We start from the raw sequence: 18,228 nt of genomic DNA, 5'->3' as shown, positions 1-18,228 counted from the left end.
TAATTTTTCATAGAATCATCAAAACCATCTTAATGTTTTATGTTAAAATATCATAGATTCTGGTTTAGAGAGAAAGTCTTTTAGTTTTTCGGGATCCTCAAAATATAAGGATTTGTCTCCAGATGATACTCTCATTTTCGCCGGGTAATATAGACCATATTTAAATCCTTTTTCTTTTAGTAGAGGTCTCATGTCTAAAAGTCTCTTTCTTTTATTTGCTGTGTTTTTGGCAAAGTCTGGTAAAAACCATATTCTGGATCCTTTATAGTTCAGATTTTTATCTTTTTTTGCAGCATTTAATATATCTAATGCTTGTTGGTATCTAAGCATTTTGAAAATTATTGGTCTTGGTCTTCCTTTGTTTTCTAAATTTTTGATTGGGATTCTATGCGCCCTTTCTATTTCAATTGGTTGTTTCAGGTCTAATTGTAATATTTTTGGAATTAAATTTTCAAGGAAAAGGATAGTATTTTTTCCTTCTAAATTTTCTTGTATTCCAAAAAGTTTAATGTTTTTTCTTCTTCCTCTATTCTCATAGTCCTCCAGTTGATCTTTTAATTTATTTAATTCCAGGCTGTCGTTTTTACATCTTTTTGATTCACATTCTATAGCTTCCATTTTTGATTCTAGTTCAGTTGTTCTTTTGTTGTTAATTTCCATTTGTCTATGAATATTTAAAATTTCTTCTTTCATTTCCGACATATTAGTTATAGTTTCCTTAAGCATTTGTTTGATTTGTTTTAGTTCTTCCATAACTTCTGCTTTGCTTAATATGTCTGGTTCTTCGATAGGAAGTGGTATCTTGCTTGGTGTTATTTGGTCTTGTTTCTGTCTTTTTGCAGATGTACCAGCCTCATTTTTGTTTTGTCTGGTGCTTGCCATGTTGTTGTTTTCTTTTTTTTTAGTTATTCTTATTTCTTATATTTAGTCTTTTAGGTTTAGGTTTGGTATTCTTAGGTTTATTAATCCCTTTTCTTCCAAGATTTGGTTCTATCTTTTGAAGTAGAAAATTTCTTTTTAAGCCCTTTTTTTTTTTTTTTTCCCTTTTCCTTTCTTCAGTTATCTGTCAGAATCTTGAATATTCCTTTTTTAGTGTATTTATCTCTTTAATATTGGCAAGAGGGTTATTTTTGATATTTTTCTACTTTTTACTTATGTCAGTTTGAAACTTTTTTTACTTTTCTCACTTTCTTCGGGTAAATCAATATTAAACCTTCTCAATCTTTAAATATATTCAAATCTTCTATTACAGTGTTCTTTAGAGTAATTGTTAGTTATTTGTTTCCAGTTCTATTGCTGTGAAAAAAAAAAAAAAAAAAAAATCGATAATCCTTTTCTATGGTTTTTTCCTTTAAGTCCTTTTACTGTCTCAATGAAGGAGGGGAACATTCAGTCCAACAACCTTTCCTTCCCTTAGATCTTTCTCAGATTAGTCGATTCCTTTCACAGATTTAATTCACTATCTCTGACATTCACTCTCTCTTAATGAGACACCGTTTCAGCGCTGAGCAAAAAAAAATTTTTGGTAATCCTTTCTTTTAGCTCTCCTCTCACAAGCCCAATCGCAGCCACGACCGAGGAGAGCAACACTTCATCAAGTTATTTTCCCTTATTTTGACAAACTTGAAGCAACAGTCTTCTGTTTATTCACAGCGTCTCTCAACTGCCTCGATGTCTTGCTGCTTCAGTTTTTTTCTTTGAAAAGTTCCGTTAATCCTTTTCTCTGTCTCCTCTCTCACAAGCTCAATCGCAGCTTTGTCAGAGGAAAGTAATATTCAATTCAGTATTTTTATTTTTTTAATAAGCTGATATTTATTTGTTTTCAGCGCTAAAAAAAAAAAAAAAAAAAATCGGCAATCATTTCTTCTGGCTCTCCTTTCACAAGCCCAGTCGCAGCTACCGTCAGGAGAGAGCTACTTCAAACTGTCATAGCATTTAGAAGTCAAACTGACAGTTGCCTCATAATGAGATCGATGTTTTCCTCTATTTTTCAATCTTTTAGACAGTTTAAAATTTCAACAGCTCTTCTTATTATCGTGCCAGATCAACAGAAAAGTGAAGCCGTTAATAGAAACAATGAGAACCAGCAGTTTTCGCTTCAGGTTTTTTTTTTTGTCAGTTACCCCGAAGTCGCACTGTTCTAGCGCTAAAAAAAAACAAAAACCGGCAATCCCACCCTTGATTCTCCTATATCAGAATCCGTCTCAATTTCAGCAGAGGAGATCAATATTAATGCTAATCATTCACAATTCTTGTTTTTTAGAGATTAGCAGCAAGGGAAAAGTTTCAAAAACCGTTGTCAAGTTGATTTCACACACATACCAGACCTCGCCTCATCACTGGCAGAGAAGGGCTACTTCAAAGTCGCTGACTGACAAGCGCCAGCCCACCATATAAATTATTTATAAATAGGAAAATTCTCTCCTTGTCGCTAGGCAGTTCACCGCCAGTTTCAATCTCCGTCGGTCTCCAGCCTTTCACACAGCACTGCTCAAGACACAAAAACGGCACCTTTACTTCTTGGTTTTTCACCTCCTAGGCTTCTCTTCCGTCTCAGCGAAAAAAGTCAACCTTAATCCATCATAACTTTAGGATCGTAGAAATTTATTTTTTTTAAAAAAATCTGTAATATGGGGTTATTTTTTCATTAATAATTGCCTAGTAATGAGGAGCGTCGCGATTACATCTCCATTCGTGCTCGCGTTAAGCCACGCCCCCTGAATGAGAATGTCCTAATTCATCCTTAATTATGCTTATTTTCTCCTTTCTTTTCTTTGCTTTTAAATAATTTGCCAATAATCTTCCAGCCTTATTTGCACTACCATAATACATCGTTTGCTGAGCAAAAATATCTTTCCTTACTAATCCAGAGGAAATTTCATTATATTCACTTTTTTTTTTTAACAATAATTGAAATGTCTCTTGTTCCCATTTATTAACCAATTTTAATTCCAAATTTTTAATTTCTTTTTCCAAATTTGCAAATTGCTTTCTTATCTGTTTCTTTTTATACGCAGAATATGATATAATTTGTCCTCTCATAGTTGCTTTGAAAGCATCCCATAATATTCCAATCGACATTTCCTCTAGGTCATTAAGTCTGAAATATTCATTCATTTTTATCTGAAATTCAGTGCAAAATTTAGAATCAGCAAGCAAAGTATTATCAAACCTCCATACAGGTTTGGAATTATCTTGATCTAATAAGTTAACTTCTATCCACACACCACCATGATCAGATATTACTATTGGTTCTATGTCAGCTTTTACAACTTGCTGTACCATCTGATCTGAAACAAAAATATAATCAATTCTTGAAAATGATTGATGAACATGTGAACAAAATGTAAATTCCCGATCATTAAAATGAAGAATACGCCATATATCTTTCAAATTACATGCTTGTATCAAATTTTCTAATCCCATTGATTTCATAATTCTACTAGGCTTTTTATCCATTATTGGATCTATAACAGCATTGAAATCCCCAGCCACCACTAAATTAGTAGTAGCCAGTGGTAAAACTAATTGTTGTAGAGATTTAAAGAATTCACTTTGATTCGAATTAGGTGCATATATATTTAGTAACGCCATTGTATTACTGCCCATGCTCATGTCAACAAGTACCCACCTTCCTTGAGGATCTGCCTTTACCATATTAAATGTTGCTGAACATTTTTTATTAATCAATATTGCTACTCCTGCCTTCTTTTTTACCGCTGGTGCAAATAAACATTGTTTTATCCACTTATCTGTCAGCTTCATAGACTCTGTTCCAGACAAATGTGTCTCTTGCAAGAAACATATATCTATATTTTGTTGTTTAATATATTCCAATACCTTTTTCCTTTTTATAGGGTGATTAAGGCCATTTACATTCAAAGAAAAAATTTTAAAACCCATTTTACAAATAAAATATAAAATACATATATAATCCACTCAAACATAAAATATACATTTTTTCTTTTTCCTTAAACCAATATATGAGTCTCCCCCCCTCCCCTCTTTCCCCATCCCCCCTATTCCCATCCCCCACCCTCCCATCCCCTAACACAAATGCAAACTTCGAAACGCACATATTACTGAGCAAAAATAAACTCCCCACAGGCAATAACATACTCATTTTTCTTTCTCTAATCTTTCAAACAACCAACACTAAATTATCCTGCAGTCAATCCATTCTTCAATACCCTAAATACCTATATTTACTATAATTCTTTATTATATACTTCCCCCTCATTCAAATTTCCAAACATTCTTCCATCCTATACCTCTAATATATTTATAAAAGTATATACCCAATATTTCGGAAACCATTTCTTACAATATATACCTCCCCAAGATTAATATTATTATTTTATTTATTTATTTATTTTTTTTTGTCTAACCTAAGTTTCTCACAACTTCAATGGAACATACATCACTCCATCCTATAATATTCATTTTTATTTTTTTTTTAACCTTACATCAAAAGAAGGATCAAACATTTCAACCAAGCAGACCTCATATTTTTTAAAACTCTCATTAATTTTCATTGCATCTTCAATCTATTACAGTCTATTCTCCATTCTGCACAACTGTAACACTTGTACATCTTCATCCTGCTGTTTCAGTCTCTTATTCCATCTTCTTGCAGATTGCTATTTCATCTTTCTCCAATAAAGTATTTTTGCAACATCATCCTTATATCTCAGTCAATTTCAGATGCAAATTGTAAATCTAAATAATGCTCAAGTCATTTCCATCAGTCTATCTTCACATCTTCTTCTCTTTACATCAGTAGTCTTTTGTATTTTTCATCTTATTATATTCTAAGTTCCCACATTTCTTCAATGCAGCATTTTTGTGTCCTCATATTATTATCTCAGTCACGCTCAAATGCAAATTATAAACTCACATTAAGAAACCATCCAAATCTTATAATTGTTCCTCATATTTTTTTCACTTCCTATATGCTCCATTCCTCTTATTACCTTGTCAAAATCTTCTTTTCTTCTTTTCTTATTGTCTCTTTAAAATTTTCATTTCTATTCTTTAAATCTTGTTTGAAATGTTGATCCCCCCTTAATCTAACCTCAACAATTTTCTAGAAAATATTTTTCTCCTTTTCTATTTTTTTTTTTTTTCACTTTTTCCTTCTTTATAAAATATCTTTCAATTTTCATTCAAAAATATAAACCAAAAATAATCTAAGTATATTATTTATTACATTTTCTAAATACTTTCATGAAACCATAGGCAAATTATATTGATCTAGAAATTCCTGTAATTTGCCTGCTTCTTCAAAATTATAAGTTTTATTCTCATAAGTTACCCTCATAATAGCAGGGTATATCAATCCATATCTTGCTCCCATTGCTCTCAGTTTAGGTCTTAAATCCAAAAGCTGTTTTCTTCTGTAGGCAGTAGCTTTTGCAAAGTCAGGTACTATAAAGATCTTAGAATCCTGGCATTTAAGATCCTTGTTTGTTTTAGCCAGTTTTATAATCTCTACCACCTGCTGATGTCTTAGCAGCTTAAAGATTATTGGACGGGGACCCTTTTGACTATTTGATCTTTTCATTGGTATCCGATGTGCTCTTTCTACCTCCAAAGGAAAAGAACTTTTAAATGGCAAGATCTTTGGGATAAAATTAGTCACAAATTGAATAGGATCATTCTGCTCAATCCCCTCAGGTATCCCAATCAGACGCAAATTATTCCTTCTTTCACGATTTGATAAGTCTTCAAAATCCTTTTTCAATGCCTCTATTTCTCTGTGATCTTTTTTACACACCAGCATCTCTGCCTCAGATTTCTCAGCATGCTTTTCTAACTGCTCAATTTTGAAGTCAACTGCCTGCATTCTATTTGTCAGACTCTCTATTTCCTTCTTCACATCTTTTATATTTTTAGCATTATCACTTACTATTTCTTTAATTTTCTGAAGTTCATTCATCAAATCACTGTTATCAATTTCTTCCTGAGGCAAAGGGACCGCTGTCGGGGATACCGAATCAATTTTTGTTCTTTTTTTACTTCCTGCTCCTGAATTCACCGGATTACTTTTACTAGTTTTACCCGAAGCCATTTCTTACTTCAATTCTCTCTTTTCCTTCACTTTTCTTTAATTTTAACTGCCAAAATCTTAATAAAATTTGCCTGTCACAACAGAGCTAATCCTCTACCCAGCCATCTTCGTGCGCTGCAAAGTTCTAGAATCTAATTATGATTTCTTAATTGTTTTATTGATGCTTGTTGTGATCCGCTTTGATATAGTTTGATTTGTTAAAGGCAGAATATAATACAATAAATCAAAATACCCCGTTGCCCTTGCAGAAAAATAATTTCATTTACAAAACTCACCACAATGATCTGTGCATTGAGCTCAGCAGTCAGTGCAGATGGTTTTGGCTTGGAATTAAAGAGGCCATGGAATGCCTGCATGGCACATGCAGTAATCAACTGAAAATAAAAAAAAATTAAAAAAAAAAGAGTAAGTATCTGTAATTCAGCAGAAATGGTTTTTTCCATTCGAGTATAATACTAACAGTTAAGAAGGAAAATAAAGGTTGAACGGATCAGGTGTAGTTAAGTGGGGAAAAAAATATCAATCATGAACAATACGACGTGCTTCAGTTCTCACCACATGGCTAAGAGTCATGATTCTAAGCAGAGTCTCACAGCAGGACTTCAGCACTTTAACTGGGAAACAGGGCAGCAGATCCTTCAGCAAAGTCAAAACATGAAGAGTTGTGGTGGACTCTTTACTACCTAATTCCAAAAATATACAAAGACTATAAATTAGCACAGCATTAACCCATGGCAAAATTCTGAAATATGTTATTTCCATTCTCAATCTACCCCGTTTCATCTTCCAGAAGATAGTTCCATTGTACAATGCAAGCACTATACAACTCTAAATACAAGCAAACATGCCCAACACAAAAGTGAAAACAACAAATTAACAAAACTGGTAGAATTCGTTGTGTCACATTTATAAAGGAAAGCACAATTGCTACTCAAAAAGGGTATTATAATAAATTTTAAAAGATCTGGGGGCCATTGACAACTTATTGTAATGAATAGACACCATTTTCTAGTGAAAGTATATTTGCAAATGGGGGAGGAGGGTGGTTTATAGTTTACTGTGGGTTTAATCAAAAGAAAAAGAATATTTATATTGTATATTTTTGATTAAATGTTAAAGGAAAGGGAGAGTGGGAAGGGAATAAATTTATATATTTGATGTTATATTAGAAATAAATTCAAGTGATGTATTTAATTTTAAATGTTTTATTATTTGTATACTTGATGTAAGATTAAAAATGAATAAAGAATTAAAAACAAAAAACAAAAAAAACCCAAATTAACAAAACAAAACACTCCTTTTTCAAATTTTCAAAATAAAATTATAATGGACCACCAAATAAATTGACAAACTGGCTGTATAAATCAGATTAGTATATAATATCCCTTGTTTTAAAAAGTTTAGAGGTACCGTATTTGCCGGCGTATAGGACGACTGGGCGTATAAGACGACCCCCCAACTTTTAGTTAAAAAATAGAGTTTTGTGTTATACTCGCCGTATAAGACGACCCCTTCTTCCGCACACCTTCTCTACCGCCCCGGGTGCAGCACAGCCGGCCAGGTTCCCTTACTTTTGTGGCATTTCCCCGACCGACCGACAACAGCCCCGGTCCGACAAACCTCCCTGCCCTTAACCGCGAATCTAAATTACCTTCTTACAGCTGCTGTAAGAAGGTATTTAGATTCGCGGCTACAGGGCAGGGAGGATTGTCGGACCCGGGCTGTTATCGGTCGGTCGGGGAAGTGCCACAAAAGTAAGGGAACCTGGCCGGCTGTGCTGCAACCGGGGCGGGGCGGCCGCCCCTCTCTCTTGGTACCGCGAGGCTACTCTCCTTCTCCTTACCTGCCATGCCTGCAGCATAGAGCCGAACGGAAGTCTTCCCGACGTCAGCGCTGACGTCGGAGGGAGGGAGGGCTTTGTTTAAGCCCTCCCTCCCCTCCGACGTCAGCGCTGACGTCGGGAAGACTTCCGTTCGGCTCTGTGCTGCAGGCATGGCAGGTAAGGAGAAGGAGAGTAGCCTCGCGGTACCAAGAGAGAGGGGCGGCCGCCCCGCCCCGGTTGCAGCACAGCCGGCCAGGTTCCCTTACTTTTGTGGCACTTCCCCGACCGACCGATAACAGCCCGGGTCCGACAATCCTCCCTGCCCTGTAGCCGCGAATCTAAATACCTTCTTACAGCAGCTGTAAGAAGGTAATTTAGATTCGCGGTTAAGGGCAGGGAGGTTTGTCGGACCGGGGCTGTTGTCGGTCGGTCGGGGAAGTGCCACAAAAGTAAGGGAAGGTAGGGAGAAGAAGAGCCGCGCGACTGAGTACATCCAGCCCCGCAAGTAAGGGCATGTAAACTGTACCCGGCGTATAAGACGACCCCCGACTTTGGGGAGGATTTTAAGGTACTAAAAAGTCGTCTTATACGCCGGCAAATACGGTATTTTTTTTTTTTTTTTTATAAAATTGAATGAGGCAATGAATAAGCTAATGGTCTTCTTTTATTTTAAAAATTTATGAGCGAGAAAGTTGTTTTCATTTGATTAAACACTATAAAACTGGTTAAATCTGACCTAGCTTGAAAAAGAGCACTTCTCTTTCATATTAAGCCTTCATACCATGAAGAGGTGTGACAATCACAGAAGCAGAGAGGATTCTGTAGGCTTCAGAAGGAAGGTGAGCCAGGCACAGTAAATTCTGCAGTCTTAAGACAGCAAAGTAAAACTGTGAAATACTACGACTGAATGCATTCACCACCCATAAATGAAGCCACAAGCAATAAACGCACAGAAGGGTTTTAAGAACATAAGAATTGTCATACTGGGAAAGACCGAAGATCTATCAAGCCCAGAACCCTGTTTCCAACAATGGTCAGCCCAGGTCAGCTGATATGATTGTGCAGTCTTTGTTGAGTTCCTATCACCATTCTCCCAAAACTATGGTAGGGAAATGGTCAATGTCTTTTTTCCATACCTCCACACTTCTCAATTTCCTGAACGCAGAACTTTGCCGTGGACTGTGCAGCAGGATGGTAGGAGGGTGCAGCATCCCCAAACATGAAGTCACTTCCTTTTACGATGGAGCACACACCGAGTTGAGCTGCTTTACGAATCTAAATGAAAAAAATATATACACACTTGCAAACTGCGAGAACCTCCTAACAGCCCGTGCAGAAAAAATTTCTAGGACACTATCTACATTAATAAAAATACCAAATTGCTTATAAGGTGAATTTATTCTTGCCTGATAATTTCCTTGAGTCTTGGTAGACCAATTCAGACTAATGGGTTAAGCCTCTCTGCTAGTAAGCAATAAGAGGCAGAGAAATTTGAGTATTCCAGTGATGCCACTGTCATCTAGAATGGTTTAGCCAGGAACTTGGTATACTAAGGCCAAAACTCTAAACCAGGGGTTCTCAACCCAGTCTTCAGGATATACCCAGCCAGTAATGTTTTCAGGATATCCACAATATACATGCAATAAATTTGCATACTCTGTCTCTAATGAATGCAAATCTATCTCATGCTTATTGATTGTGGATATCATGAAAGCAAGACTGGCTTGGTGTGTCCTGAGGATACGGGGTTTAGAGCCTCTGTTCTAAACAATGTAAACAGCCATGAATAAACTTGTTGCAGGGATGCACAGGCTGCACGTGGCTGACCCACAAACCTTCCCTCTGACGTTAGCTGCGACATTGGAGAGAAGATTTCTGGGTGACCGCTGCCTGAGTTACAAGAAGAATGTGTAGTATAGTTTAGGGAATGGGATACAGCAAGGAGGATTGGGCTATTCCACTGGATATACAATTCGGGATGTTGTACAGATAGGATATAGTGCAATTTCAGTATATATGCAGTTAGGAAAGCAGTTGACAAGCTTGGGCTTTGAGGGGAAGGGTAACTGGTGAGGAAGGGAGGATGGGGGAGTCACACTGAGGGGATATCTGTAAACCAGTCACCAGGAGCACCATTAAAGGACTCAACCAGACTGCAGTCAGCCATAGTGAATCAACCCTATCCTGTCATCTTGCTGTACCAGTCTAATCCGTATTATCTGCTGAAAGAAAAAAAATTACCGAGATGTCCCAGGCTGCACCACTCCTTATGACTGTGATGTCATCGGAATATTAAAATTTCTCTGCCTCTCAAATCTAATAGTACAACAAGTACAAAAGCCTCCATAGATCCTATCATTTTGTGGTGTATGGGTCGAATTTAAGTTAGATGAGCAAGATTATAGCAGGTCTGTATGGAGATTCGATAATACATTGATTGCGGATTCAAATTTCCTTGAAGAATTTAAATTAAAAATGATTTAATTTTTTCAAATTAATACTTCAAAAGAAATTATCATAGAAACAATATGGGATGCATTTAAGGCTACCATGAGAGGAAATATTATTTCGTATTCAGCATATATCAGAAAACAACTTAAAAAACAATTTTCTGATTTGGAGAAAGAAATTAAACATTTGGAAACTAAATTCGTTGATAAATGGGAGCAAAGTACTCTACAGGCTTTATTAAAAGCAAAAGGAAAATATAATGAGATATCTTCAAAATTTATAAGGAAAGATTTGTTTTCCCAACAAACTGTATTATGGAAGTTCAAATAAGGCGGGAAGATTATTGGCAAATTATCTTAAAGCAAAGAAAAGAAGGACAAAATTATTGCAATAAAGAATGAGAAAGGAGTTACACATACTCAAATTGGAAATATCTTAAGTCAATTTCTAAATTTTTATAAAGACCTATATTCTTCTGACCCTCATTTTCCACTGACAGTATATTTATACATAGGGGGAGGGGGGATGGTATAAAGTTCTATTAAAGGTTTAAGATAAGAATAAAATATTTATATGATATTTTTGATTGAAATTTTTGTGGGAAGGGTGGGTGGGGAGAAAATAAATTTATGTATTTACAATGACAATAGAAAGAAATTCAAGTGATGTGTAAAAGTTTTAAATGATGTAATATTGTGTACTTGATGTAAGATGAAAAATGAATAAAGAATTTGAAGAAAAAAAAAGAAAAAAAAGATTTCTCTGCCTCTATAATCTGCTAGCATGCAGTCACAGCCCAATAGCCTGGACTAGTCTAGCAGGGTAATGGAAATTTAATTTAAAAAAATTCTCACCTTGGCTACCAAGATTGATATTGCAATTAAAAAAAACCCCAAAACACATGCTTCTCATTACAGCAATTAAATCAAATCCATCTATTGCACAACTCAAAAATTCCATACAGTTTTTGATCTGTTTATATGTTTCTATCTACATCAAGATCTATCCATAAATGCAAATAAAAGAAATTAATGTTACCACACTCCTTCCTATCCAAAGACTCACCTTTGGTTTGGTGTGGACGGTGAAGCTAAGCAGCCCATGATAAACCTGCAGAGTTGAAGGGTAACTCCATGCTGATAGGTCTTGTTTCTGTAGTAAGACTGCCAAACAAGACAGGATCTGTTGTAAAAGGAGGGGAAAAATTATTTCTTGCCTGATTTCTTTAGTCACAATAGATGAATCCAGAGACATGTGGGTTATGACTAAAGTGACCATACGTCCTGTTTTGAACGGGACAGTCCCTTTTTCAGATCCCCTGTCCTGTTGTCCCCACTCACAGCTTCGGGACGCCGAAATATCCTGTTTTCAGAGAGGGCGTCCCGAAGCTGTGAGTGGGGACAACGGGACAGGAGATCGCAGTCTGGATTTGGCAGCGGCAGAATCATCGCTCAGGCCCCACTGACCCTCCTATCTCTCCCCCCCAAGCGAACCCTTCCGACCCTCCCAGCGAGATGACCGAGCAGCAAACCTCCCTACAGTAGCGTCGGCAGCTGCAGCATGCTAAACAGGCTGTTTCGCGGCTTTCTCCTGCCGATGAAGCATCACTGATGACATCATCAGTGACGCGGCAGAGAGACTCACCAGCAGGAGAAAGCCGCGAAGCAGCCTGTTTAGCGTGCTGTGGCTGCTGACACTACTGGAGGGAGGTTTTTTGCTCGGTCATCTCGCTGGGAGGGTCGGCAGGGTTCGCTTGGGAGGGAGAGATAGGAGGGTCAGCAGGAGTTCGGCTGGGAGGGGGGAGAAGCGGTCTGCCTCGGGTGCACCAAGTCCTGGCGCCATTACCTTCTTCGGGCAGCAGCAGCATTTACAATTCGCTGCTGTTGCCGGCTTCAGGCCTTCCTCTCTGCCGGGTCCTGCCTACTTCCTGTTTTCATGAAGACAAGACCCGACAGAGAGGAAGGCATGAAGCCAACAACAGCAGTGAATTGTGAATGCTGCTGCTGCCCGATGAAGGAGAAATTAGGTTCTTACCTGCTAATTTACTTTCTTTTAGCTTCTCCAGACCAGTAGATGTTAATCTTTACGAATGGGTATATATCCAATCATGACCAGCAGGTGGAGACTGAAAACAAAACTGTGGGACAGTATATCATATACTCCCTTCTCTATTTCCCTCAGTCTGCCGAATAGCCAAGCAGAACCAAGAACTGGAAAACAGAAAGAAAACAATACTCCGAACAGGAGTAACAATTAACATACCCAAGTGCTGTTGGAAAATGCAGAGGAGAAATACCCGAAGGAAAAATGTCCCCACAGCTCACCAGCTAAGCCAGCCGAGCCACAGCCGCTGTTCTTCAATTCTCCCTGGCCCTAGAAAAATACTAGAACCCGCAGCAAAAAACAAAAACTGCCCGCGAAACAGCCCCAACAACAACAACAACAGACAGGGTGGGGACCTCTACTGGTCTGGAGAAGCTAAAAGAAAGTAAATTAGCAGGTAAGAACCTAATTTCTCCTTCTTTAGCACTCTCCAGACCAGTAGAGGTTAATCTTTACAAATGGGACGTACCAAAGCAGTCCCTCTCACGGGCGGGACCCCCGAAGGGCCGATACCAGAACACGCTCACCGAACACTGCGTCCCGACGCGCCTGAACATCTACCCGATAATGTCTAACAAAGGAATGCAAGGAGGACCAAACCGCAGCCTTACAAATATCCACTGGAGGCACGAGCGACGACTCAGCCCAAGAAGCTGCCTGACCCCGAGTGGAATGAGCCTTGAGAAACTCCAGAACAGGCTTCTGTCTCAGAAGATAAGCGGAAGCAATCGTCTCCTTGATCCAGCGCGCAATAGTAGCCTTAGAAGCGCCAGCCCCCCGACGAGGACCCGCCAGAAGGACAAAGAGATGATCGGATTTCCGGAACTCCCGGGTCCGCTGCACATAAGAGCGGAGGACCCGACCGACATCCAACTTGCGCAGCTGCCGTTGCTCAGAAGAGCCCTCCCGACCACCCAAGACCGGGAGGACCACCGATTGATTGACATGAAAAGGAGAAACTACTTTTGGCAGAAAGGAAGGAACAGGCCGCAAGACAACCCGCTCCCTAGAAAACTCCAAGAAGGGAGCCCTACAAGAGAAAGCCTGTAGCTCAGAAACCCGTAATGGCCACCAAAAAGACCACCTTCAGAGTAAGGTCCTTCACAGAACAGTCATCCAACGGCTCGAAAAGCGGGCGCACCAAAACAGAGAGAACCAGATTGAGATCCCAAGAGGGAACTGAGGGGCGTAGGGGAGGCCTGAGCAACTTGGCCACCCGCAAAAAGCGAATCACATCAGTTATGTCCGACAAACGCTGACCTGTCACCAATCCTCGAAAAGCCGACAGGGCCACAAGTTGAACCCGGAGAGAAGACCAAGCCAGGCCTCTATCCAGGCCATCCTGCAAGAACTCTAGAATGTTAGGCAGGGAAGCGCGAAAAGAGACCACTCCCCGCGCCCGGCACCATCCCTCAAAGAGATGCCAAACCCGCACATAAGCCCGAGAGGTAGAAAGCCTCCGGGACCCCAAGAGTGTAGAGATCACCTTATCTGAATATCCCTTCTTACTAAGGCGACCCCTTTCAAGAACCAAGCCGTAAGACAAAAGGGAATGGGACCCTGCGTCAGAAGATCGTCCAAGAGAGGCCGAGGAAGAGGATCCGCCACCAGATGCCTCACCAAATCCGCATACCACGGACGTCGAGGCCAATCCGGAGCCACCAGAACCACCAGCCCCGGATGGTGAACAATGCGAAGAAGTACTCTGCCCACTAATGGCCAAGGAGGGAACACATACAACAGCCCCTCCGTTGGCCACGGTTGGACCAGAGCATCCAGACCCTCGGCCAGACCGTCCCTGCGATGACTGAAGAAGCGGGGCACTTTGGCGTTGCCACTCGTGGCCATCAGGTCCATCAGGGGCTGCCCCCAAGCCTGCACTATCAACTGAAACGCCACGGCGCCGAGACACCACTCTCCTGGATCCAGGAAGTGACGACTGAGGAAGTCCGCATGAACATTTTCTACCCCGGCTATGTGAGAGGCCGAGAGGTCCAGAAGATGGGACTCCGCCCAAACCATGAGCCGAGCCGCCTCCTGCGCCACCTGAGTGCTCTTGGTGCCCCCCTGACGATTGACATAAGCCACCGCCGTGGCATTGTCCGACAGGACTCTGACCGACTTGCCCAACAAAAGGGAGTGGAAAGCTAACAGCGCCAGCCGGACCGCTCTGGTCTCCAACACGTTGATCGACCAGGAGGCCTCCTCCATGGACCAGGTGCCCTGAGCTGAGTGACCCAAACACTGAGCCCCCCAACCGAGGAGACTCGCATCCGTAAGGAGCACCGTCCACTGCGGGAGATCCAGACCCACCCCCTGAACCAGGTGAGGGGTCCGGAGCCACCAGCGCAGACTGCAGCGCGCCATGCCTCGCAGGGGAACAGGAACATCCAAACCGTGCCTCTGGGGAGACCACCTCCGGAGCAGAGCATACTGAAGAGGACGCATGTGGGCCCGCGCCCACCTCACCACGTCCAGGGACGCCGCCATCGACCCCAAGACTTGGAGGAAATCTCGCGCCCGAGGACACCGGGACGCCAAAAGCAGGCAAATCTGAGATTGCAATTTGCTCACCCGGGCCTCTGGAAGGAAGACCTTCCCCAAGGAGGTGTCGAACAGAACCCCAAGGTACTCCAGACGCTGAACCGGGACCAACCGATTCTTGGAAAGGTTGACCACCCAGCCCAGCGACCGGAGAAACTCCACCACCCGAGCCGTAACCCGGGAGCTCTCCTGCAACGACTTTGCCCGAATCAACCAGTCGTCCAGGTAGGGGTGTACCAGGATGCCCTCCGACCGCAAGGCTGCCGCGACGACCACCATCACCTTTGTGAACGTCCGGGGAGCCGTGGCCAGACCAAAAGGAAGCGCACAGAACTGATAGTGCCGACCCAAGATCGCAAAGCGAAGGAAGCGCTGATGAGAGGTCCGAATGGGAACATGCAAGTAGGCCTCCGTCAGATCGAGAGAAGTGAGAAACTCCCCCGGCTGAACCGCCAGAATGACCGACCGCAGAGTTTCCATGCGGAAAGATGGAATCTTGAGAGCCCTGTTGACCCCTTTCAAATCCAGGATGGAACGAAAGGTCCCCTCCTTCTTGGGCACCACAAAGTAAATGGAGTAGCTGCCTGTGCCCCACTCCGGAGGGGGCACTGGAACAACTGCCTTGAGATCTAGCAAGCGCTGAAGGGTCTGGCGAAAAGCCTGCGTCTTCCAAGGAGTCTGACATGGAGAGGCGAGGAAAAGGTCCGGCAGAGAGTGGGCGAACTCCAGGGCATAACCGTCCCGCACCACCTCCAGGACCCACTGATCGGACGTGATCTCGGCCCATTTGGGGAAAAATTTGCGCAGCCGGGCCCCCACCGGAACCAAAGGGGGCGCCGGCAAAGAGTCATTGTGCAGGACGGGAAGCGGGGGAACCAGCGGAGGGATTCCCTGCCCCCCGACGGGCCCCCCGAAAGGGCTGCATGCGCTGGAAGAACCGACCCCAGGAAAACCCTGGAGCCGGGAAAGAAGCAGCCCCACGCCCAGGGCGATACTTGCAAAACTCCCGCAAACGCCCCCGGGCAGCGCCACCCCGAGACGCAGGGCGGGCACGGTCCTCAGGCAGACGGGGCACCTTTGAGTCCGTCAGAGTCTGAATCAACTTATCCAATTCCTCCCCAAACAAAAAGGACCCCCGAAAGGGAAATTTAGTAAGCTTAACTTTGGAAGCAGCATCCGCCGCCCAAGCGCGCAGCCACAAAATACGCCGCGCGGCCACACCAAAGGCCATAGACTTAGCCGAGATCCGCACCAAGTCATATAGAGCATCTGAGAGGAACAAGGCAGCCATCTCAATCTTCGCCACCTCCTGATCCACCAGAGACCAGTCATCAGACTCCCGATCCAGAACACGCTCAGCCTACCAAAACACGGCGCGAGCGACCAGCCCCCCACAAATAGCCGCCTGGACCCCAAAGGCAGAGACCTGAAAATTTTGCTTAAGGATGTTCTCCAACTTGCGCTCCTCAGAGTCCCGCAAGGCAGAACCGCCCTCAACAGGCACGGTATGCCGCTTAGAAATCGCTGAGACCACCGCGTCTACAACTGGCGATGCTAAAGTAGCCCGATCCCCCTCTGGGATGGGATACAAACGAGCCATGCTGCGCGCCAAACGAAACGGCGCCTCCGGTGTTTTCCACTGTTCCAGTATAATATCCCGAATATCCTGATGCATAGGAAAAGAGCGGGAAACGGAACGGATCCCCCGTAGCAGAGGGTCCCCCACACGCGGAGTCTCCGGCGGCGCATCCTCAAAACGCAACACCGAAGAAACCTGTTGAATCAGGTCCGGCAGCTCATCCCGGAGGACGGGAAACCCGACAACCCGCCACCAGCGGCCATCCCCTCGAGAGGGTCCTGGAAATCCTCAGAAAGTCCAGGTCCTCATCCAGACCGACACGCTCCTCCGACCATAAATCCTCATCCCACGACACCCGCGGACGCTTGGACAAGGGAGGAGGAGGAGGGGACGCCACAACAGACGAGAGAGGCAAAGCCGCAGGAAGCGCGGAGGAAACCCCACTCCCCGAAACCCCCTGAGCGCAACCGGGACCCCCAGCCGCCTGAAAATAGGCTCTGCACAAGGAAAAAAAGAAATCAGGAGAAAAACCCCCCCAAGGGTCCCAAGGGACTCCCTGCCACAACAGGGGACCCAGCAGAAACCTGCCCCTGTTTTTCCAATACAGGGGGAAGGTCACCTGAGGTGGAAGACAAAATGGAGGGGCCAGACTGAGAAGATGGCGACTTTCCCGCCAAAAAAGCTCCCTCCATAGCCTGTAGCGGCTGAGAAACCTGAACAGTCCCAGCCGCTAAAACAGGCAAGCCGGCATCAGCTGTCAAAACATCAGCTGAGAGGGAATCCCCAACAACCCGACCGTCAGACCGGGCTTCCCCACTGCTCCCAGCCGACTCGCGAGGCACCATCGGCGGGGAGCTCTGGGCACCTGCAGCTGCTGCCGACGGAGCTCCTCCACCGCACCGGCCTGAACACCGCTTGCACAGGCAGGCCGCGAGTGCCTCGCGCCTGGAGCACAATGAGCACTTTTTCCCTTTAGAAGTGCTCATTGCTCCATACGCGACCTAGCTATAAAAAAGTGCCGGTTAGATGAAAAAATACAGTAAAATACAGGTTTCTTAAAGGGAAAACAACCCTCCAGACCAGCACTACCTCAGGATTTTTTTTTTTTTTTTACAGAACAGACTCCACAGGCTCTCGAAGCAATATGCCTTGCTTGATTTAGGGGGCAAGGCTTACTGCTGAGGCTCCTCTAAAAAAATGTGGGGAGGTGGAGGAAGTGGGGGGAGACCCGCCGGGTTTGACACCCCCGAGGTCGGACGAACCCCCAAACAGGGTCCGCCCAAGCTCCGTCCGGCCAAAAACAGGGACTATAAACCCCCTAAACAAATTCCAACAGCCCTACCAAGGGAGATGGGTACAGATCACATCAACACCTGCTGGAGACTGAAAGAAGACTGAGGGAAATAGAGAAGGGAGTATAGTATATACTGTCCCACAGTTTTGTTTTCAGTCTCCACCTGCTGGTCATGATTGGATATAAACCCATTCGTAAAGATTAACCTATACTGGTCTGGAGAGTGCTAAAGAAATTCAGGATACCAGGCCTTGGGTGACAGAAGGAGGAAAGGGAGCAGAGGGGGAGAGAATTGGGGAGAGTGTTGCTGTACCCAACTGGAAGGAATGAAAGGAGATGCCAGGGCTTGGAGGGAAGGAGGAAGG

At 43.2% G+C, this 18,228-nt stretch overlaps 1 protein-coding gene across 1 annotated transcript in view; it reads right to left on the bottom strand.

Annotated features, from left to right (window-relative positions):
- The window catches only part of RRP12 (ribosomal RNA processing 12 homolog), a 222,333-nt gene that overhangs the window by 179,216 nt on the left and 24,889 nt on the right, over positions 1-18,228 (bottom strand). The window contains exons 6-9 of the mRNA XM_033941439.1: positions 11,409-11,525; positions 9,029-9,167; positions 6,626-6,753; positions 6,346-6,444 (exon numbers count right to left, since the gene is read on the bottom strand). Of these exons, the coding sequence (XP_033797330.1) occupies positions 6,346-6,444; positions 6,626-6,753; positions 9,029-9,167; positions 11,409-11,525 (483 nt within the window). The remainder of the gene's footprint in view (positions 1-6,345; positions 6,445-6,625; positions 6,754-9,028; positions 9,168-11,408; positions 11,526-18,228) is intronic.

Source organism: Geotrypetes seraphini, chromosome 4, assembly GCF_902459505.1.
Source record: "Geotrypetes seraphini chromosome 4, aGeoSer1.1, whole genome shotgun sequence".
Classification (NCBI taxonomy): Eukaryota; Metazoa; Chordata; class Amphibia; order Gymnophiona; family Dermophiidae; genus Geotrypetes; species Geotrypetes seraphini.
This window is presented reverse-complemented; position numbering and strand designations above follow the sequence as displayed.